Source organism: Scyliorhinus torazame, chromosome 4, assembly GCF_047496885.1.
Source record: "Scyliorhinus torazame isolate Kashiwa2021f chromosome 4, sScyTor2.1, whole genome shotgun sequence".
Taxonomy (NCBI): domain Eukaryota; kingdom Metazoa; phylum Chordata; class Chondrichthyes; order Carcharhiniformes; family Scyliorhinidae; genus Scyliorhinus; species Scyliorhinus torazame.
Window position 1 is genome coordinate 113,366,571 of NC_092710.1, and position 20,797 is coordinate 113,387,367.

The 20,797-nt window shown below is 46.0% G+C and overlaps 1 protein-coding gene across 2 annotated transcripts in view; it reads right to left on the reverse strand.

Annotated features, from left to right (window-relative positions):
- Positions 1 to 20,797, reverse strand: part of arid4b (AT-rich interaction domain 4B) — a 285,409-nt gene that overhangs the window by 96,736 nt on the left and 167,876 nt on the right. For both annotated transcript variants that reach the window (XM_072498497.1, XM_072498496.1), the window contains exon 16: positions 20,012 to 20,267. In XM_072498497.1, coding sequence (XP_072354598.1) covers positions 20,012 to 20,267 — 256 coding nt within the window. The remainder of the gene's footprint in view (positions 1 to 20,011; positions 20,268 to 20,797) is intronic.

Sequence of the window (20,797 nt, forward strand, 5' to 3'; positions counted from 1 at the left end):
CCCTAGCTCCCTCAACCTTTCTTCATAAGACATGCCCTCCAGTCCAAGCAGCATCCTGGTAAATCTCCTCTGCACCATCTTCAAAGCATCCACATCCTTCCTACAATGAGGCGGCCAGAACTGGACACAATATTCCAAGTGTGGTCTAACTAGGGTTTTATAAAGCTGCAGCGAAACCTCACGGCTCTTAAACTCAATCCCCCTGTTAATGAAAGCCAACACACCATATGCCTTCTTAACAACCCTATGAACCTGGGTAGCAACTTTGAGGGATCTATGTACGTGGACCCCAAGATCCCTCGGTTCCTCCACACTTGCAAGAATCCTGCCTTTAACCCTGTATTCAGCATTCAAATTCGACCTTCCAAAATGAATCACTTCATATTTATTCAGGTTGAACTCCATCTGCCATTTCTCAGCCCAGCTCTGCATCCTGTCAATGTCCTGTTGTAACCTGCAACAGCTCTTGACACGATCTACAACTCCACCAACCTTTGTGTCATCGGCAAACTTACTAACTCGCCCTTCCACTTCCTCATCCAAGTCATTTATAATAACCATGAAGAGCAGAGGTCCCAGAACAGATCCCTGCGGGACACTACTGGTCACCGACATCCAGACGGAATACTTTCCATCCACTACCACTCACTGTCTTCTTTCGGCCAGCCAATTTCATCCAGACAGCCAAATTTCCCTGTATCCAATGCCCCCTAACTTTCTGAATGAGAATACCATGGGGAACCTCATCAAGAACAGCTTCTTCCCTGCTGCCATCAGACTTTTGAATGTAACTACCTCGTATTAAGTTGATCTTTTCTCTACACCTTGCTAAACATATGGATGATAATGGCATAGTGTAGGTTAGATGGCTTTTGTTTCGGTGCAACATCGTGGGCCGAAGGGCCTGTACTGCGCTGTATTGTTCTATAACTGTAACATTATATTCTGCAGTCTCTCCATCCTTCTCTATGTACGGTATGCGTTGTTTGTACAGCATGCAAGAAACAATACTTTTCACTGTATACTAATAATGAACAATAATGAAATGAAATGAAAATCATTTATTGTCACAAGTAGGCTTCAAATGAAGTTACTGTGAAAAGCCCCTAGTCGTCACATTCCGGCAATAAATCAAATCAAATCAGAAATGCCTTACTGAAATCCATGTACACATCCACTGCCCGACCTTCATCGATGTGTCTCGTCACATCCTCAAAGAATTCAATGAGGCTTGTGAGGCATGACCTGCCCTTCATAAAGCCATGCTAACTATCTTAAATCAAACTATGTTTTTCGAAATAATCATAAATCCTATCTCTCAGAATCCTTTCCAATATTTTGCTCACCACAGACGTAAGACTGACTGGTCTGTAATTCCCAGAGATTTCCCTATCCCCTTTCTTAAACAGGGGAAAAACATTTGCCTACCTCCAATCATTCGGTACTACTCCAGTGGAGAGTGAGGACACAAAGATCATCGCCAACGGCACAGCAATCTCCTCCCTTGCTTCCCGTAGTAACCTTGGGTATGTCCCGTCAGGTTTAGGGGACTTATCTATCCTGATACTTTTCAAAATTTCCAGCACATCCTCCTTCTTAATATCAACCTGTTTGAGTCTATTAACCTGATTCACGGTGTTCTCATGAGCAACAAGGTCCCTCTCTCTAGTGAATACTGAAGCAAAATATTAATTTAGGGCCGCCCCTATCTCCTCAGACTCTAGGCACAAGTTCCCTCCATTATCCCTGATCAGCCCTACTCTCACGCTGATCAACCTCTTATTTCTCACATATTGTGTAGAACGCCTTGGGGTTTTCTCTAATCCTTCCCACCAGGGCTTTTTCATGCCCCCTTCTAGCTCTCCTATGTCCATTTTTGAGTTCCTTCCTGGCTACCTTGTCACCCTCTAGAACCATGCCAGATCCTTGCTTCCTCAACCTTACGTAAGCTTCCTTCTTCCTCTTGACTAGAAACTCCACTTCTCTTGTCATCCAAGGCTCCTTCACCTTACCATTCCTTCCTCGTCTCAGTGGGACAAAACTATCAAGCACTCACAGCAAGTGCTCCTTAAACAGCCCCACATTATTGTTGTGCATTTCCCCAAGAACAACTGTTCCCACTTTATGCTCCTCAACTCCTGTCTAATAGCAGTATAATTTCCCCATCCCCAATTAAATACAAAGAAGAACCCTCCAAGCCTGTGCCGACCATGCTGCCCGTCGAAACTTAAATCTTCTGCACTTCCGGGGTCCGTATCCCTCTATTCCCATCCTATTCATGTATTTGTCAAGATGTCCCTTAAACGTCACTATCGTCCCTGCTTCCACCACCTCCTCCGGCAGCAAGTTCCAGGCACCCACTACCCTCTGTGTAAAAAAACTTGCCTCGTACATCTACTCTAAACCTTGCCCCTCTCACCTTAAACCTATGCCCCCTAGTAATTGACCCCTCCACCCTGGGAATAAGCCTCTGATTATCCACTCTGTCTATGCCCCTCATAATTTTGTAGACCTCTATCAGGTCGCCCCTCAACCTCCGTCGTTCCAGTGAGAACAAACCGAGTTTATTCAACCTCTCCTCATAGCTAATGCCCTCCATACCAGGCAACATCCTGGTAAATCTCTTCTGCACCCTCTCTAACACATCTTTCTGGCAGTGTGGCGACCAGAATTGAACACTATACTCCAAGTGTGGCCTAACTAACGTTCTATACAGCTGCAACATGACTTGCCAATTTTTAGACTCAATGCCCCGGCCAATGAAGGCAAGCATGCCGTATGCCTTCTTGACTATCTTCTCCACCTGTGTTGCCCCTTTCAGTGACCTCTGGACCTGTACACCTAGATCTCTCTGACTGTCAATACTCTTTGAGGGTTCTACCATTCACTGTATATTCCCGACCTGCATTAGACCTTCCAAATACTGTCTGTTCCTATCCCTCTCCATGACTATGGTAAAGGTCAAGGAGTTGTGGTCACTGTCACCGAAATGCTCTCCCACCGAGATATCTGACATCTGGCCTGGTTCGTTGCCAAGCACCAAATCCAATATGGCCTCCCCCCTAGTCGGCCTATCTACATATTGAGTCACGAATCTTTCCTGTACACACCTGACAAATCTTGCTCCATTCAAACCATTTGCAGTAAGGAGGTTCCAGTCAATTATTCCAGTCAACATAAACAAGCTGTCCCAGTATTTTGTTTAGCAATCACCCATTGGGGCACAATGGGCAGAGGCTGTGGTGGAAAAGAGGCAGGGTGTGAAGCTCTGCTTATTAGCGCTCATATTTTGGCAATGGAAAACAATGACCTTGTCAACTGTTATCAATTAACAAAGTACCCAGGAGTACAGGGAGGTCTTAAGCACCAACTTGCATCTTTTAACATCATAAAACGATCCAAGGTGCTTCCCAAGAGCATTATCAGCCAAAATTTGGCACTGAGCCACGTAAGGAACTATTAAGACAGATTTAAAAAAAATATATATTAATTCATGAGATGTGAGCATCGCTGGCTGGGCCAGCATTTATTGCCCATCCTTGAGGGCATTTAAGAATCAATTACATTGCTGTGGATCTGGAGTCACATGTAGGCCAGACCAGATAAGGACAATAGGTTTCCTTCCCTAAAGGACATTAATGTACCAGATGGTTTTTTGCGATAATCGACAATGGTTTCACGGTCGCCTTTTGAATTTTAATTCCAGATTTTTAAATTAAATTCAGATTTCACCAGCTGCCCTGGCGGGATTTGCCAGATCATTATCCTGGGTCTCTGGATTACTAGTCCAATGACAATACCACTACGCCACTGGCTCTCCAAATAACAGATAACCAAAAGTTTGGCCAAATTGGTTGATTTTAAACACTGTTGTAAAGGAGAAGAGAGAGGTAGGCAAAGAGGTTTAGAGGGGGAATTCCAGAGCTTAAGAGTCTAGATGGCGAAAGGCATATTCGCCAATGGTGAAGTGATGGCCAGAATTGGAGGAGCCCAGACATCCAGGGGTTACAGGTGCAGTGCACGTTGTGCCTGTTCAAAGATCCTGTATGCAAATTCTTCCTTAGCAAGTTTCACAACAATGTGAAGGAACTGTGAGAGTATGGCTCCATTCGTGTTACAAATGCATCACACACAATACATTTTTACTCCTTTATTCCTGCCTTGATACCCTGAAAGTACCAATGTTGTCCCCCAGCCCTACACTTCTAATAAGCCACGATAATTACATTATAGATTTCAACAAAAGGACTGCAGTTTTTACAGCATCTTTCACGAACACAGGCAGCCCCAACATGCTTTACTGTGGCAATCAATTTTCACACAGCAAGCTCCCACAAACAGCAACATCACATTGACTAGAAGATCCGTTTTGGTGGTAATGTGTAAGGGATGGCAAGATAGACCCATTGCTGAGAGAGGCAAAAACTGGGATTTATTGGCTATTTAAATATTTGATGAAATCTCAGTCAAGACTTGTATGAATAATGAAACTTTAAACTTGACTTTAAAACAAGAACCTGCTATGTCTCAAAACTTGCCCGATCATCTTCCCGCAATTATACTTGAAATCAGATCCGAGATCAGGGACGGTATCGGTGCGATGTCCGCCGACCGGCGCCCAAAACGGCGCAAATCAGTCGGGCATCGTGCCGCCCCAAAGGTGCGGAATCCTCCGCATCGTGGGGGGCCGAGCCCCAACCTTAAGGGGCTAGGCCCACGCCGGACTAATTTCTGCCCCGCCAGCTGGCGGAAAAGGCCTTTGGTGCCCCGCCAGCTGGCGCGGAAATGACATCTCCGGGCAGCGCATGCGCGGGAGCGTTAGCGGCCGCTCACGGCATCCCCGCGCATGCGCTGTGGAGGGAGTCTCTTCCGCCTCCGCCATGGTGGAGACCGTGGTGAAGGCGGAAGGAAAAGAATGCCCCCACAGCACAGGCCCGCCTGCGGATCGGTGGGCCCCGATCGCGGGCCAGGCCACCGTGGGGGAACCCCCCGGGGCCAGATCGCCACGCACCCCCCCAGGACCCCGGAGCCCGCCAGTAAGGTAGGTGGTTTAATCTACGCCGGTGGGACAGGCATTCTAGCAGCGGGACTTCGGCCCATCTGGGCCGGAGAATCGCGGGGTGGTTGCGCCAACCGGCGCGGCGCGATTCCCGCCCCCGCCGAATATCCGGTGCCGGAGAATTCGGCAACCGGCGGGGGCAGGATTCACGCCAGCCCTCGGCGACTCTCTGACCCGGCGGGGGGTCGGAGAATCTTGTCCCAGATTCTGACCTCTTTTCACCCAAGTGGCCTCTGGGTCACATTTGTGGCTATTTTCTAGTGCAAAGCAACTTCACCATGTATTGTTAGGCTGGAATCCCAACAGGGAGCACTTGGAATAGGAGCAGCTTATTATTAAAGACAGGCTGCCTCATGTATCAAGGGCAGGGCTATTGCTTGCTTTGAGGTTTTTTTTGCATGAGGCACAGGGATTCATCATCACACTTATAACTGTACTGGGGAGAAGGGCGGCATGCGGTGCAGTGGTTAGCACTGGAACTGCAGCGCTGAGGACCCGGGTTCGAAACCCGGCCCTGGGCCACTGTCCGCCAGACCTGCCGGCGTGGGTTACGCATGGTCCCACACGACGAGCCCTGGCAGGTAAGTTGGCTGAGACATCCTCGCGGGGGGGGGGGGGGGGGGGGGGGGGGGGGGGGGGGGGGGGGGGGGGGAAGGGGGGCACCGATCTGCGGACGGGCCTGTGCCGTGGGGGCACTCATTCCTTCCGCGCCGGCCCCGGTGGGGCTCTGCCTTGGCCGGCGTGGAGAAGTGAAACCCTCGCGCATGCGTCAAAGGGCCGGCGCGATCTTGCGCATGTGCGGAACCGCCGGCGTGTTTTGCCGCATGAGCGGGGGTTTCACTTCTCCGCGACGGCCATGGCGGAGCCCCACAGAGGCCGGCGCGGAACGAATAAGTGCCCCCATGGCACAGGCCCGTCCGCAGATCGGTGCGCCCCGATCGCGGGGCCAGGCCACCGTGACCCCCCCCCCCCCCCCGGCGAGGACCGCCCCAGCCGACTTACCTGCCAGGTCCCGCCATGTGGGACCATGCGTAACCCACGCCAGCAGGTCTGGCCAACGGCCTCCGACCAGCCTGGAGTGAACCCCGCCCCCGCCCGAATAACGGCGCCGGAGAATACGGCAGCCAGTGTTGGGGCAGGATTCGTGCAGCCCAGCAGTGATTCTCCGACCCGGCGGGGGGTTGGAGAATCCCACCCTCTAAATTTATTTTTAAAACTGTGCTGGGTGGCGGGGAAGAAGAGAAAGAGAGACTTACATTTACATAGCACCTTTCAACCTCAGGATATCTCAAATTGGTTTACAGCCAATTACATATCTTTTGAAGTTTAGTTGTTGCTGTAATAGAAGAAACCGACAGCCAATTTGCACTGAGCAGGGTCCATAAAGAGCAATAAGATAATGACTAAATGATCTTTCTTTAATGTGGTGTTGGCTGAGGAATAGATATAGGCCCAAACACTGGAATACCTCCTTTGCTGTTCATCAAAATGATTCCTTGGGGTATTTTGGTCCATCAGCACTCCCCACTTCAGTCCCCGCCCCTGGTATTGCCAATGGTGGACTTCCCCCTGGCACCTTCACCGTGGCAGTGAAACCCCCACCTGGCACAGGGTAAACTGATAATGTGCCCCTCTGCCACTGCCAGGTTGAGGGAGTCCCCAAGGGTCTTGGGGGTTGGATGGGTGAGGGCTCTGGGTAAAGGGTTGACCCTGGGAGATGGGGGCCCCCGTATCTGCACGGCCCCTTCCAGCCCTGGTGTGGTGGTGTCAGGCAACCCTCTGCTCAACAGCAACCTCCCCAGCCTGAACTGCTCTGCCTAACAGCTGTCGAGCAGTCCAGTGAAGAATCAAAGCAGAAACACTTTCCGTTTCTTAACATCTGCTCCCTTTAAAACAGCAGCTGTTACAAGTGTCAGAGGCTTCCTCGAAAGCCCACAACATTTGAAAAGGGTTTAAATCCCCTGAAATTCTTTGAAATACAAACTTTCTTTCAATTTCAGAGCAATACTTTTCACTAGCCTGTGATTGACAGTTCAATTGTTCAGACACAGTTGCTTGGTAAATTGTTCATTTATCTTTCCCTTCACGCTTGAATGCATCTCAGGTACCCTGCTTTGATGCTAACCACAATGTTTATAAACACTCTTGCTATGGTCTACATCCAAGGAGCCAAGAGCTTTCTGCTGTGAGAAAAGAGGAAGTGAAACCACTTAGCGACGAACACGATCGGCAATGGAGAATCCCAGCCCAGGCGACCAGAAATTGAATTGGACTAGTCATATAAATACTGTGGTTATAAGAACAGAGCAGAGACAAGGAATCCTACAATGAGGAACTCACTTCCTGACTTCACAATGGCTGTCCATCATTTACAAGGCGGAAGTCAGGAGCGTGGTGGAATAATCTCCATTTGCCTGGATGAGTGCTGCTCCAACAATACTCAACAAGCTATACACCATCCAGGATAAAGCAACCCGTTTGATTGGCACCCGTTCCACAAACATTCATTCCCTCCACCACCAATGATCAGTGTATAATATCTACAAGATGCACTGCAGAAACTCACCAAGGCTCTTCAGGAAGCACATTCCAAACCCACAAGCAGTACACCTGGAAAGACAAGGGTAGCAGATACATGGGAACAACACCTGCAAGTTCCCCTCTAAGTCACTCAACATCCTCACTTGGAAATAGATTGTCATTACTTCACTGTCGCGAAGTCAAAATCCTGGAACCCCCTAACAGCATTGTGGGCGTACCTACACCACAGGGATGCAGCAGTTCAAGAAGGCAGCTCACCACCACCTTCAAAAGGGCAATTAAAGATGGGCAATGGGTGACCATTGAAGTAGTAATGTTTGGGCACTTTCAAGGTATGTTCTTGCACAAGGGAAAGGTATGGAAAACCAAGTCAGAGTTCCCTAAATGAAAAAAAGATAAAAGTTAAGATGAAGAAAAAGTGTGCATATGTCAGGTAGGAAATAAAACTGATAATCATGCTGAACACAGAAGGCTCAGAGGGGAGGTGAAGAAGCAGAAGCGAAGAGGGAATATGAGAGAGGTCTGGCAGCCAACATGAAGGGGAAGTCCAAAGTCTTCTATAGGCACATAAATATGAAAAGGGTGCTAAAAGGAAATGCAGTGCCAACTGGGGACCAAATAGAGGATTTACACATGGAAGCATGGGGCATGGCTGTAGTGTTGAATAAATACTTTGCATCTGTCTTTCCAAGGAAACAGATGTTACCCAGTCCACGGTGATAGAGGAAACTGTCAGTAGAAGGTTCAAAATTGATAAGGAGGTGGTATTGGATTGGATTTGTTTATTGGCACGTGTACCGAGCTACAGTGAAAAGTATTGTTCTGCATACAGCTCAGACAGATCATTCCGTACATGAAAAAATAGGGCAAACATAAAATACAGAATGTAAACACATAGACACAGGCATCGGGCGAAGCATACAGGAGTGTAGTACTACTCAGTAGAAAAGACGTGTGAAGAGATCAGGTCAGTCCATAAGGGGGTCATTTAGGAGTCTGGTAACAGCGGGGAAGAAGCTGTTTTTGAATCTGTTAGTGCGTGTTCTCAGACTTTTGTATCTCCTGCCCAATGGAAGAAGTTGGAAGAGTGAATAAGTCAGGTGGGAGGTGTCTTTGATTATGCTGCCCGTATTCCCAAGATGCGGGAGGTGTAGACAGAGTCAATGGATGGGAGGTGGGTTTGTGTGATGGACTGGGTAGTGTTCACGACTCTCTGTAGTTTTTTATGGTCTTGGGCCAAGCAGTTGCCATACCAGGCGGTGATGCAGCCAAATAGGATGCTTTCTATGGTGCATCTGTAAAAGCTGGTAAGAGTCAATGTGGACATGACAAATTTCCTGAGAAAGTATAGGCGCTGTTGTGCCTTCTTGGTCATAACGCCGACGTGGGTGGACCAGGGCAGATTGTTGCACACCTAGGAATCTCCACCTTGGCCCCGTTGATGCAGACAGGGGTGTGTACGCTACTTTGCTTCCTGGATAAACTGTCAGTACTTAAAGCTTTAAAAAAATATTTAAAGTACCCATTTCATTTTTTTCCATTTAAGAGGCAATTTGGCGTGGTCAATCCACCTACCCTGTACATCTTTGGGTTATGGGGGTGAGACCCATGCAGACACGGGGAGGATGTGCGAATCCGGGGCCTCTGCGCCATGAGGCAGCAGTGCTAACCACTGCACCATCCCGTCAGTACTTAAAGTTGAAAAGGCACCAGGACTGGATGAGATGCATACAAAGGTATTGAAGGAAGAGAGTGGAAATTGCAGATGCATGACCATAATCTTTCAGTCTTTCCTGAAAACATTGCACCCTTGTTCAAAAAAAGAGTTGCAAGGTTATTACAGACCGTTCAGTTTAACGTCAGTGATGAGGGAAGCTTCCAGAAACAATTATTCGGGATATAATTAATCATCACATGGAAAAATGTGGGTTGATAAGGAAGAGCCAGCTGGGATTTCTTAAGGAACAATCGTGTTTGACTAACTTGCTGGGGTTTTTCAAGGGGTTGGTGAGGGAATGGTGTACATGAGCATCTAAATGGCATTTGATACCTTGTCACACACAGAGTTGTGAGAAAAGTTATAGCTCATAGAATATCAGGGACAGTAGCAACAGGGATACAAAATTGTCTTAGAGTGAGTAATGGTTCATTGATATTTTTCGGGGTGGAGGATATTGTGTAGTGGAGTTCCCCAGTTGGTAATGGAACCCTTGCTTTTTTTTAATATATATTAATGATCGAGATCTTGGTGTGCAGGGCACAATTTCAAATTTTCCAGATGATACAAAACCTGGAAACTAAGTATTGCAAACTATGAGGGGGAGAGTGTGGAACCTCAAAGACATAGACAAATTTGTGGAGTGGGCAGATAGTTAGCAGATAAAAGTTCAATGCAGAGAAGTGTGAGGTCATTCATTTTGGTAGGAAGAACAAGGGGTGGCAATATAAAACAAAGGGTACAACCTGAAAGAGGGTGCAGGAGCAGAGGGACCTCGGTGTTGATGTGCAAAGATCATTGAAGGCAGCAGGACAGGTGGCATAACATGGTTAATAAAACACAAAGTATCCTAGGCTTCATTAATAGCGGCATAGAGTACAAGAGCAAGGAGGTTATGCTGAATTTGTATAGGACTTAGACCTCAGCTGAAGTATTGCGTACAGTTCTGGGCACCACATTTTAGGAAGATGTGAATGCTTTGGAGAGAATGCAGATGAGGTTTACAAGAATGGTTCTAGGGATGAGGAACTTCAGTTACGAAGATAGATTGGAGAGGTTGGGTTGGTGGTGGGGGGGAATGCACTGCCTAAAAATCTGCTGGAGGCAGGTTCAATCAAGACATTCAAGAGGGTATTAGGTGAGTATTTGAATAGAAACAATGTGCGGGGTTACAGGGAAAAGGCAGGAGAATGGCACGAAAACATGCTGCTTGTCCGAGTGCTGATGCAGGCACGAACGGGCAGAATGAACTCCTTCTGTAACATAACAATTCTGTGATTCTGTGAATAAGGACAAGAGGATAAATACTATTCTCTGTAACCGCGACCAGGAGTTCCGAAGGTCATGTTGGCTCAGGGTGAAAGAAATATCCTTGTGGCTGGAAACGTGTGGGAGGACCCAATTGTCATGGTCCACAGGAGAACAAACAGCATAGACAGAAATAGGAATGATGGGACTTCCGGGAGGTGGAGGTCGCACGTTGGGTGTTTTGGGGGGAATTTTTTCATGAGCTGTCCTCAGTAAAGTTGTGGAAATTAGAGGATGTTGAAATCCCAACAGAAGAATACTGCACAAAAATTAACAAGCGCTGGAGCGCCTGAGGGCCCGAGTTCGGTGTGGAGTTCTGTGGGAGGAAAGATTTTTTTGTTTTAAATTTTAGAGTACCTAATTATTATTATTGTTTTTCCAATTAAGGGGCAATTTAGTGTGGCCAATCCACCTAACCTGCACATCTTTGGGTTGTGGGGGTGAAACCCATGCAGACATGGGGAGAATGTGCAAACTCCACACGGACAGTGACCCAGGGCCGGGATTCGAACCCGGGTCCTCAGTGCCGCAGTCCCAGTGCCACATGCCGCCCGCTGTGGGAGGAAAGATGGCAGGAGCAAGCTCACCGGACAGAGCTGTGGCCATTACGGTGGACCCTCTGGCTGAGGTGACGGTGGTGGAGTTCAGGCGGCAGTTTGCCAAGCAGTTTGGACGGCATGGAAAGGAGATGATGGGAACGTTCAAACAGATACACTGGCCCTGATAAAGGAGGCTCTTGGGAAGATGTCAGAGATGCAGCGGGATCATTGAGAGCTGTTGAAGGGGGTGGATGGGGCATTGTCGCGGCACAGCGACCAGCTCGCCTTGATGGGAGAGGAGCTGCGGAAGGTGACAGAGAGCCAAAGTAGAGGACCCGGAGAACAGGTCACCATGGCAGAATCTTCAGGTTATGGGACTGCCTGAGGGGCTGGAGGGCCCATGGCTGACGGAGCATTTTTCGGGAATGGTCGCCAATTTTTTGGGGGAGGAGAATACCTCCTCTTGGAGCTGGATAGGGCTCATTGGTCGCAAAGGTCAAAATCAAAGGCAAATGATCGTCCAAGGGCTGTGATAGTTTGTTTTCATAGCTATCAGATGAAAGAGAAGATGCTGATATGGGCCAAACAAAATCGGGAGCTGAGGTGGGACGACAATGGTATTCGTAGAAACCAGGCATCACGGTGGAGCTGGCAAGAAGGCAAACGGCCTTTAATAGGGCGAAGGCAGCGCTTTACAAGAGTAGTGTGGTTCGGGGTGGTCTACCCGGCGAAGCTGACCATTTTTTTGAGACGACGGAGGAGGCGGAGACGTTCATGAGGGCTGAGGGGAGGTTGGTGGTGTTGGTTAGTGTGTATGTCCCGAATTAGAATGATGTATAGTTTATAAAGAGGATGTTGGCGGACATCCTGAACCTGGACGCACATCAGTTAATTTTAGAGGAGAGATTTGAACACAGTGTTGTATCCTAAGATGGCTCGATCTAAGTTGCACTCGTCGACCCCTTGGGGGGTGTCGGCAGCGTTTATGAAGGAGTTGGGGGGATTGGATCCATGGCAGTTCTATAGAGTATTCCTTTTTCATGCCAGTGCATAATGTACATGCGAGGATTAATTTCTTTATTATGGGGAGGTCATTGTTGGGGGTGAGGAAGGCAGAATACTCGGCAATCGTTATTTCAGATCATGCTCTGCACTTGGTAGATGCGGTCTTGGAGGAGGGGCCTGCATAGAGGCCAGCATTGGGGTTGAATGTAGGCTGCCTGTCGATCCGAATTTTGATGCGAGGATGGCAAAGGTGATTGATGATTATGTGGCATTCAATAAAAATGGGGAGGTCTTGCCGTCGGTGATATCGGAGGTGCTGAAGGGGTAGGGGGCGTTTAAGGTGCAGGTGGATAGGGAGGCAAGAGAGGAACGACAGCAGCAGGTAGACAAAATTTTGGAAGTGGAAGGGAAGTATGCAAAGGGTCCCCACTCCAGTAGAAAGCAACTGCAGACACAGTGTGACCGTTTGTCTACAGGGAAAGCGGTACGCCAGGTGAGGCAGGCAAAGGGTGTAGTGTACGAGTATGGAGAGGAGGCCAGTTGCTTGCTAGCGGGACAGCTCCACTGGTAGGTGGCATCCTGGGAGATTGTTCAGATCCGGGATGGGGTGAGGGGGCTGGTGGTTGCAGCGGAGCAGATGAATAGGGCATTGGAGGAGTTTTATAATAGGTTGCATAGGTCGGAGGGGCTGGAGTATCCTACAGTGGAGAAGGATGGCAATGTTGGAAGAGGCAGTGGGGATTTAGGAGATTCAGATGGTGGAGGGGAAGATGCAAATGGATAAAGTACCGGGGCCGATGAGTTCCCGGTGGAATTTTATAAGAAGTTTTTGGATAGGCTGCCGCCGCTGTTGGGGTAGATGTTTGAGGACACGGTAGCTAGGGGGGCACATCCGGAGACGATGGGACAGGCAACTATTTTGCTGTTATTGAAAAAGTATAAGTATGGGTCCTATTGGCCAATATCCATGTTAAATGTGGATGCCAAGATTCTTGCCAAAGTGATGGCACTCAAGTTGGAGGAGTTCCTCCCGCAGGTAGTTGGGTAGGATCAGATGGGCTTTGTAAAGGGTTGGCAGTTTTCCTTGAATGTGCGGCGTTGTTAAACGTGGTGCTCTCCCTGTCAGAAGGGGGGAGCAGGAGATGGAGGTGGTGCTCGACGCGGAGAAGGCATTTGATCGAGTAGATTGGAGTTATTTGTTTGCGGTGTTGGAGGGGTTTGGGATTGGGCCTAAGTTTGTGGCGTGGATAATATTGTTGTAAGGAACCGAAGGAGAGTGGCTGGAGGAGGGGTTGTGGTATGAGGTGTTGCGGAGGGTGAATGCCTCAACCTCGTATGAGTCCAGCGAAGGTGGTTCAGCAGGGGTGCACTGTTTGGATGTTAACCAATCTTATCCTTTGGTTATGTCTGTTGGCATCGTGACGATTCCTTTCTTTTAATGGGGATCATAACATTTGGAAAATTATATAACTCGCACTGTGGATAGAGCTTTAAACTAAAAGGGAAGGGAGAGGGTTCAGGTGAAGGAAAATTAAGAGAAATGGCAGGGCAACAGAGCAATGTAGCGATATGGGTAAAGGAAAGAAGAGCAGGACAGAAAAGGACACAGTTAAGCAGAAATAGTGCATGAGCGAATATGTCCTAGGCAAATAACAGTAATAAAAAATAAAATAGGTTCTCTATCTGAATAAACAAGGTAGTTGAACTGTGGCATAAATAGAGATAAATAGTTAGGTCTAATTGCCTTTACAGAGATATGGTTGCAAGGTGGCCTAGTTTGGGAAAATAATTATTACAGTAGCATAACGTCCAGCTCGATTAAATACAGAGACAGTGGGCGGAATTCTTCCCAAAAAATGGCTAAGTATCACTTTGAGTGGGAAAACAGGTGAGAATCCCGCCGGCTGTCCTGGTGCACTTCCCGTCACAATGCACCTACACTTTGTAATTATTTTGGAGCTTGGGGGAATTCTCACTGGATTCTCCCACATTCTGGAATTTTATTTGGAGTGGGGACCTCAAGACCAGTTCAAGAGCACCCCAATCACAAAAGGTTAAGTTGAAGGTCCACCCCACCGGCCAACATGAATTATGACACCCCCCCCCCCACTCCCGCAGACATGGGCAACACTCACAATCTTCAACCTCGGAGGGGCAACCTTCTCCCCATCACTAAATGTTCAGATCACCCCGCCCCCACATCACACAGGCATGAGGGTGACCTTCTTCCTTCCCCCCCCCCCCCATCCATCCTCGCCAGGATCAAGGCATCGCCCCCCCCCCCCCCCCCCTTCCAAATGAGTGATACCTTGCTATGTGTTCATCTAAAGCCCTGTCCCCTTCAGGACTTCACTTCAGGCACACCCTTTTGCCAGTGCCAACCTGGCAGTGTCAACCAGGGTGCCAGGGACAGTGCCGGGGCACTATCCAACAATTTCCTCAACCACTTGAGTCTTCTGGCATGATAACCGCAACTCGTTTGCGTTTTTGGAAACCAGTAGTGATTCCCGTTGGCCTCATGTTGTGCTGGCGGGGTTGGTGAATTCTGGGAGCCAGGAAATTCTAGCTAAAATCTGAAAATCCATATTTAAAGGAGTTAAAATACTCAATTAAATATGAGAGTCTGGTTCAGAGCAACGAGGACATGAACCAGATTGCGTCTGTGCTGCAGGTTGGGAGCAACGCGCTGTGTTCGGCTCTCCCACTATGCTCTGGGAATAGTGAGAGGTGCGCCGGATACAACGCGGGGGAGAGCCGCGCCCAGCGTTTTTAACTCAGGAAATTTCAGAACTATGGGAATTTGGTGCAGTGAGGGAGGAGGTACTGTTCTAGTCTTTTACAGAACAAGAACTGTTCCAGAAGAGGGAGCTGGAGGCCGTGAAACCGAAGAGATGAAGCCCACGAAGCATTAATGAGTTGAGCAAGTAGGTTAATGTATTTTAGGACTTTTCTCCCATTAAACTGGAGTAGTAGTTTAAACTGGTACTAGGGAGATTATAATATTGTATTAAATTTGCAACTTTTTAAACTGGTGAAACTACTTATTACAACTATGGAGTTATATTTCCAAACCCAAAAACTAATTAGTTAAATAAAGTATTTGTGGTCCACGGCAACCTCGTCTGTAAATGTCTGTAGGTTGAGGAGATTTGGGTCAGAGTTGATGAGCTTCAGACTCTGTGATGCATCAGGGAGGGGTAATATTTCCTAAACACTTTGTTCCAGAAGGCAATCACACCCACTCGGCTGATTGCTTCAGATTTGGTCTGTGGTCAGGGATAGGTGGGCGTGACTTCAAGTGAGTTGGTTATGGGGGATCCAGAAGGTGGCAATGGAGGAGCCTCAGCCCGTACACTTGTCCAAAGGTTTGTTGTTCTTGCACCTTGTGTGGACGAGAACAGAGATTGCAGGGTGGATGAGCAAACTGACGATAGCATTGCGCGGTAGGAGGCCATTCAAGTGGGGAGTAGTTAAAAGGAATGCAATTGTAGTATGGGACAGTATAGTTAGGTAGGTACTTTGCTTAAATTGTGAGCAACGAAGGCTGTGATCAGTACCATGATTAAGGACATCATTTGGACTTTTGAAGAATTCCAAGGGGAAGGATCCAGTTGTTGCAGTGTACTTGGGTACCAACAACATAGGTAGGATCACGAATGGGATTCTGCTGAAGGATTACGAGCAGCTCAGGTCTAAATTAAAAAGCAGAACCCAAAAGTAATAATTGCTGGATTAATCCTGTGCCACAAGCAAATTGGTAAATACGATCAAAAAGTTGAATGCTTAGCTTGAATATTGATTGATCACTAACTTATGTAGGAGGCAATTCATGGGGGGAGGGAGTTGTATCATTGGGATGGTCTTCGCCTGAACTGTGCTGGTGCCTGTGTCAATTGTATAACTAGGGCTATAGACAGTGCTTTAAACTAAATAAGTAGACTGGGAGGCAGTGGCACATTATAAGGGATTTGAAAGGTTAAAGAAAAAGGCGATTGCGATACTAGCAATGATAATATAACGTGATAGGAGTGTACAGAACTTATAAACTTAAGTGTGTATCAGCAAAAAAGGTCACAGTAGAGAGAAACTGTAAAAAGACAGAATTAAAGTCTCTTCATCTGAATGCACACATTCGTAACAAGATAGATCCGGTGATAGTGCAAATAGAAATAAATGATAGTTATCACAGAGATGTGTTTGGAAGGTGACCAAGGCTGGGAACTAAATATTCAAGGCTATATGACATATTAGAAAGATATAAAGAAAGGAAAAGTGGTTGGATATCTGTTAATAAAGGATGAGCTCAGTACAGTAATGAGAAAAGATCTTAGCTCTGATGATCAAGGTGTAGAATCAGTTTAGGTGGAAATAAGAAATAAAGGAAACGCGTCACTGTTGGAAATAGTTAATAAGCTCCTCCAACAATAGATAAACTGCAGAACGAGAAATAACCTGGGCTTGTAAGAAAGATACTGCAATAATCATGACTATTCTAACCTTCACAGAGATTGGACAAATCAAAATGGCAAAGGTTGTCGGGAGAATGAGTTCATAGAGTATATTGCCAATGTTAAGACCATAAGAAATAGAAACAGTAGGCCCTTCAGGCCCTCGAGCCTGCTCAGCCATTCAATAGGATCATGGCTGATCCAACATTCCTCACATCCACTTTCTCGTCCTTTCCCCATAACCCTCGATTCTCATCCTGGTCAAGAATCTAGCTATTTCAGCCTTAAATATACACAAGGACTGGGCCCCCACAGCTTTGTGGCAAGGAGTTCCAAAGACTCAACCCTCAGGAAAAAAATCCTCCTTATCTCAGTCTTAAATTGGCACCCCTTTATTCTGAGACAATGCCCTCTGGTCCGAGATTCTCCCATGAGGCAAACATCCTCTCAGCTTTTACTCTGTCAAACCCCTCAAGAATCGTATATGTGGGACAGTCTCTTAGAAAAATATGTTGAGGAACCAACCCAGGGAGTAAGCTATTTTTAAATGTGATAGGGTTAATTAATGACCTCATAATAAAGGTAAGAGTGATCATAAAATGATAAATTTCACACAGTTTGAGGGTCTGAAAATAGTGACTTAAACTCAAATAAAGACAATTAAAAGGGTATGATTGACTAAAGGGGACTGGGTAAATGGGCTAAAGGTTAGGTGACACAGTGGAGAAGCAGTGGCAGACATTTAAGGAGATATTTCAGAACTTTCAGCAAAAATATATTCCATGGAGAAAGGAATACTCCACAAGGATATACCATCTGTGGCTAGCTAAGGAAGTTAAGGATGGTATCAAATTGAAAGAAAAGATTAGTGGTAGGTCAGAACAATTTAGAAAGCAGAAAAGGATGACTAAAAAATAAAGGAGGACAAAGAAAGTAAAATAGCAAGAAATATAAAAGCAGGCAGTAAAAGCTTCTGCAATACTGGGGCATCAATTATTGACGATCTAAATTAACGTTTAGATGAAGAGTCAAATTTCCTGACAATACAAAAATAAGCAGGAAAGCAAGTTGTGAGGAGGACACAAAGGTTTGGAATTTCATGCCTCTGTTTATGTCAAAATGGAGATGGAGGAGCTTTAAAAATGACAGGTAGTACCCGGTACCCGATTCTCATATTCTTGTCTCATTCCCATTTCCAGCTATTTTTGCCATTGCAGGGCAAGGGTACAGGGATGCAGCAGCCCTACATTTGCCAGCTCTACCATGGTTGCCGGCATTCAGACCACCCACAATGTCGATGATAGGCTGGCGTTTGCAGGATACATGGTTCATGGCTCCTCAAAGGGGGAACCATAGTCTGCAGTCAGGAACCTTTTGACAGGTAACTTTAAACAGTGTTTAGATGGTGTATGAAAACATGTTTATTTGTAAGTATCTGGCAACTGTATCAAAAGAAATAGGCTGACTAGATGGTTGGATGGCTGTTTTGCTAGACAGCCATATGATGAATACTTGGCAGGGTTCCAACACTGACCAACTGGCTTAGCCCGTTGGGGATTATTTACACAGTTGTAAAGGTAACTACACCTTTCTTTGAGTGACAGTTTTATGAGATTGTACTAACTTGGTTTTTCTTTGAAATTATTTTCCCCAATGCCTAGGTGCTTATTTGGACAAGATTAAGAGGTGTAAAGTGGATTAAAGATTCCTTCAATGGGGCGGCATGGTGGCGCAGTGGTTAGCACTACTGCCTCACAGCACAGGACCCGAGTTCGATCCATGTGGAGTTGGCACATTCTCCCCGTGTCTGCGTGGGTCTCACCCCCACAAACCCAAAGATGTGCAGGGTAGGTAGATTGGCCATGCTAAATTGTCCCTTAATTGGGGAAAAAAAGAATTGGGTACTCTAAATTTATAAACCAAAAAAAATATTTCTTTACTGAACTGAGGAAGGTATTTTAACTTGCCAACCTCACCATCTGCCTGCCCCCATTGTCACCTTGGGCCTGTATTTGGATGCAAAGGTTCCGCCCTGCTTATATTTGCCTCTCTGACATGATAAAAGTTCAGAGATTGCAGAGTTGGGAAAATTATCGACTTTTGATGTACATCAGGGTATAGATAGGTTAATGACTGGACAAAAGTTTGAAAAATGGGAGTATAATGTGGTAAAATGTTCAGGTTGCCCACTTTGGAGGGATGAATAGAAAAGCAGATTATTATTCAACTGGAGAGAGACTGCAGAATGTTGTGATACAGAGGGGTCTGGATGCCCTTGTACATGAATCACAAAAAGCAAGCATGTAGACACAGCAATTAATTAGAAAGGCAAATGGAACATTGGCCTTTATTGCATGGGGCTAGATTATAGAAGTAGGAATTTTCCATGAACTGTCCAGGATATTGGCGAGACCACATCTGTGCACAGCTTTGGTCTCCTTACTTAAGGAGCGATATACTTGCATTGGAAATCCAGAGAAGATTCACTGGGTTGATTCCTGGGATGGAGGGGTTATTTATAAGGAATTTTGAGCAGGTTAGGCCTAGACTCATTGGAGTTTAGAAGAGAGAAGTAATCTCAATGCAACACAAGATTCTGCCAGAATGGATACTGAAATGTTGTTTTCCCTTGCTGAGGAACCTAGAGCATGGGAGGCGGGGAGCGGGCGGCAAAGTGGAGTAAAGGCAGCGATAAGCAACAATTGCACTGAATGCTGGGGCAGGCTCAAGTGGCCATATGATCTGCTCCTATTTGGTCATGTTCAAATTGTCAATCGTAGGTTAATTGAATGATACAAAACAGAAGGAGTCATTTGGTGCAGCACACTTTGAAAAGAGCTATCTAGTTAGTTAGTTCAAGTATTTACCCAATTCCCTTTTGAAAGTTACCAATGAATCGGCTTCCACCACACCCTTTCAGAAAATATTCCAGATCCTAACAACTTATTGTGCAAAAAGGATTCTTCTCAACACCCTTTTTTGTCAACTATCTTAAATCTGTGTCCTCTGGTTAACAACTCTCCTGCCATGGAAACAATTTATCCTTATTTACTCTGGGAACCCTTCATGATTAGGAATCCATCTTTCAAATATCCCACAAATATTCACTGCTCTAATCAAAACAATGCCAGTGTTTCTAGTCAAGGAGATTTTTTTGTACTTTGGGTTTGATATAAGGGACTGCATTTAAAATTAGATCAACATCACAACTCCCCTTTTTTACTTCTTTAAGCTTGCAACAGCTTAACAAACTAAGGCTGATGTAACTGAATAAGAAGCATTTGACCTGCTGGAGATTGAAAGTACCAGCTGAGAATTGCTTAAGGACATCCCGACTACTCCAAAGCCCTGTGGCAATTCCAAAGAGGGTCATCACACCCACATACATACTTACCTTCAGGGATTTTGCTTCCTGATCCTTTAGTTCGTCATGATGATGAATGTTTTGGCTTTCATCCTCATTTTCATTCTCAACTTCAACTTCAGCTGGCTTAGTGTTTTGAACTTTTTCTTTTTCCCCTTTATGATCAAGGTTGTCATGAACTTTTTCACATTCTTTCTTCTGTTTCTCTGTTTTAATGTTCGCTTGCAGTGATGTGGGAAATTGAATGTTCGCAGACTTGCAATAATCTTCAAAACCACACAAGTATCTGGAAAACAACATTAAAGTTCTCAATTAAGGAAAGAAACCTATATCGCTAGCTCCTCACCGCCTGTCTGAAAGGAGGCTTTTATTTTCCGTACATTAGAGACACAACCAACCATTTAATCCTTTAATCAATTGTACATGCTATCTGATGGTATGTTTCACCGAGAAAAGAAACATTTCTAAATGTTTCTAAATTTCTAAAGAAGCATTTCTAAAGCACCTTTCACAGAGCTACCAACCTTTCCCAACAGAAATCAGTATTCCAGATACCAAAAATCAGTATTTTGGCAGTAAAATCCGGATTTTCATTTCAACGGAAAAAATCTGAAGTATAGCTGTACACACGTAGTGCACAAAAGTAAAACACAAATGGAAAATGCAAATCCAATGCTTCATACATGTACATCATCATGAGTGGGCTTTTTCAAATTAAGTTTCAAACATTCAATAAATGTAAGGATGAAAAATGTGAACAAAACATTCGCCTTTTTACATGAAGTTCAAAATTGTCCTGAATGCTTGATTAACTTA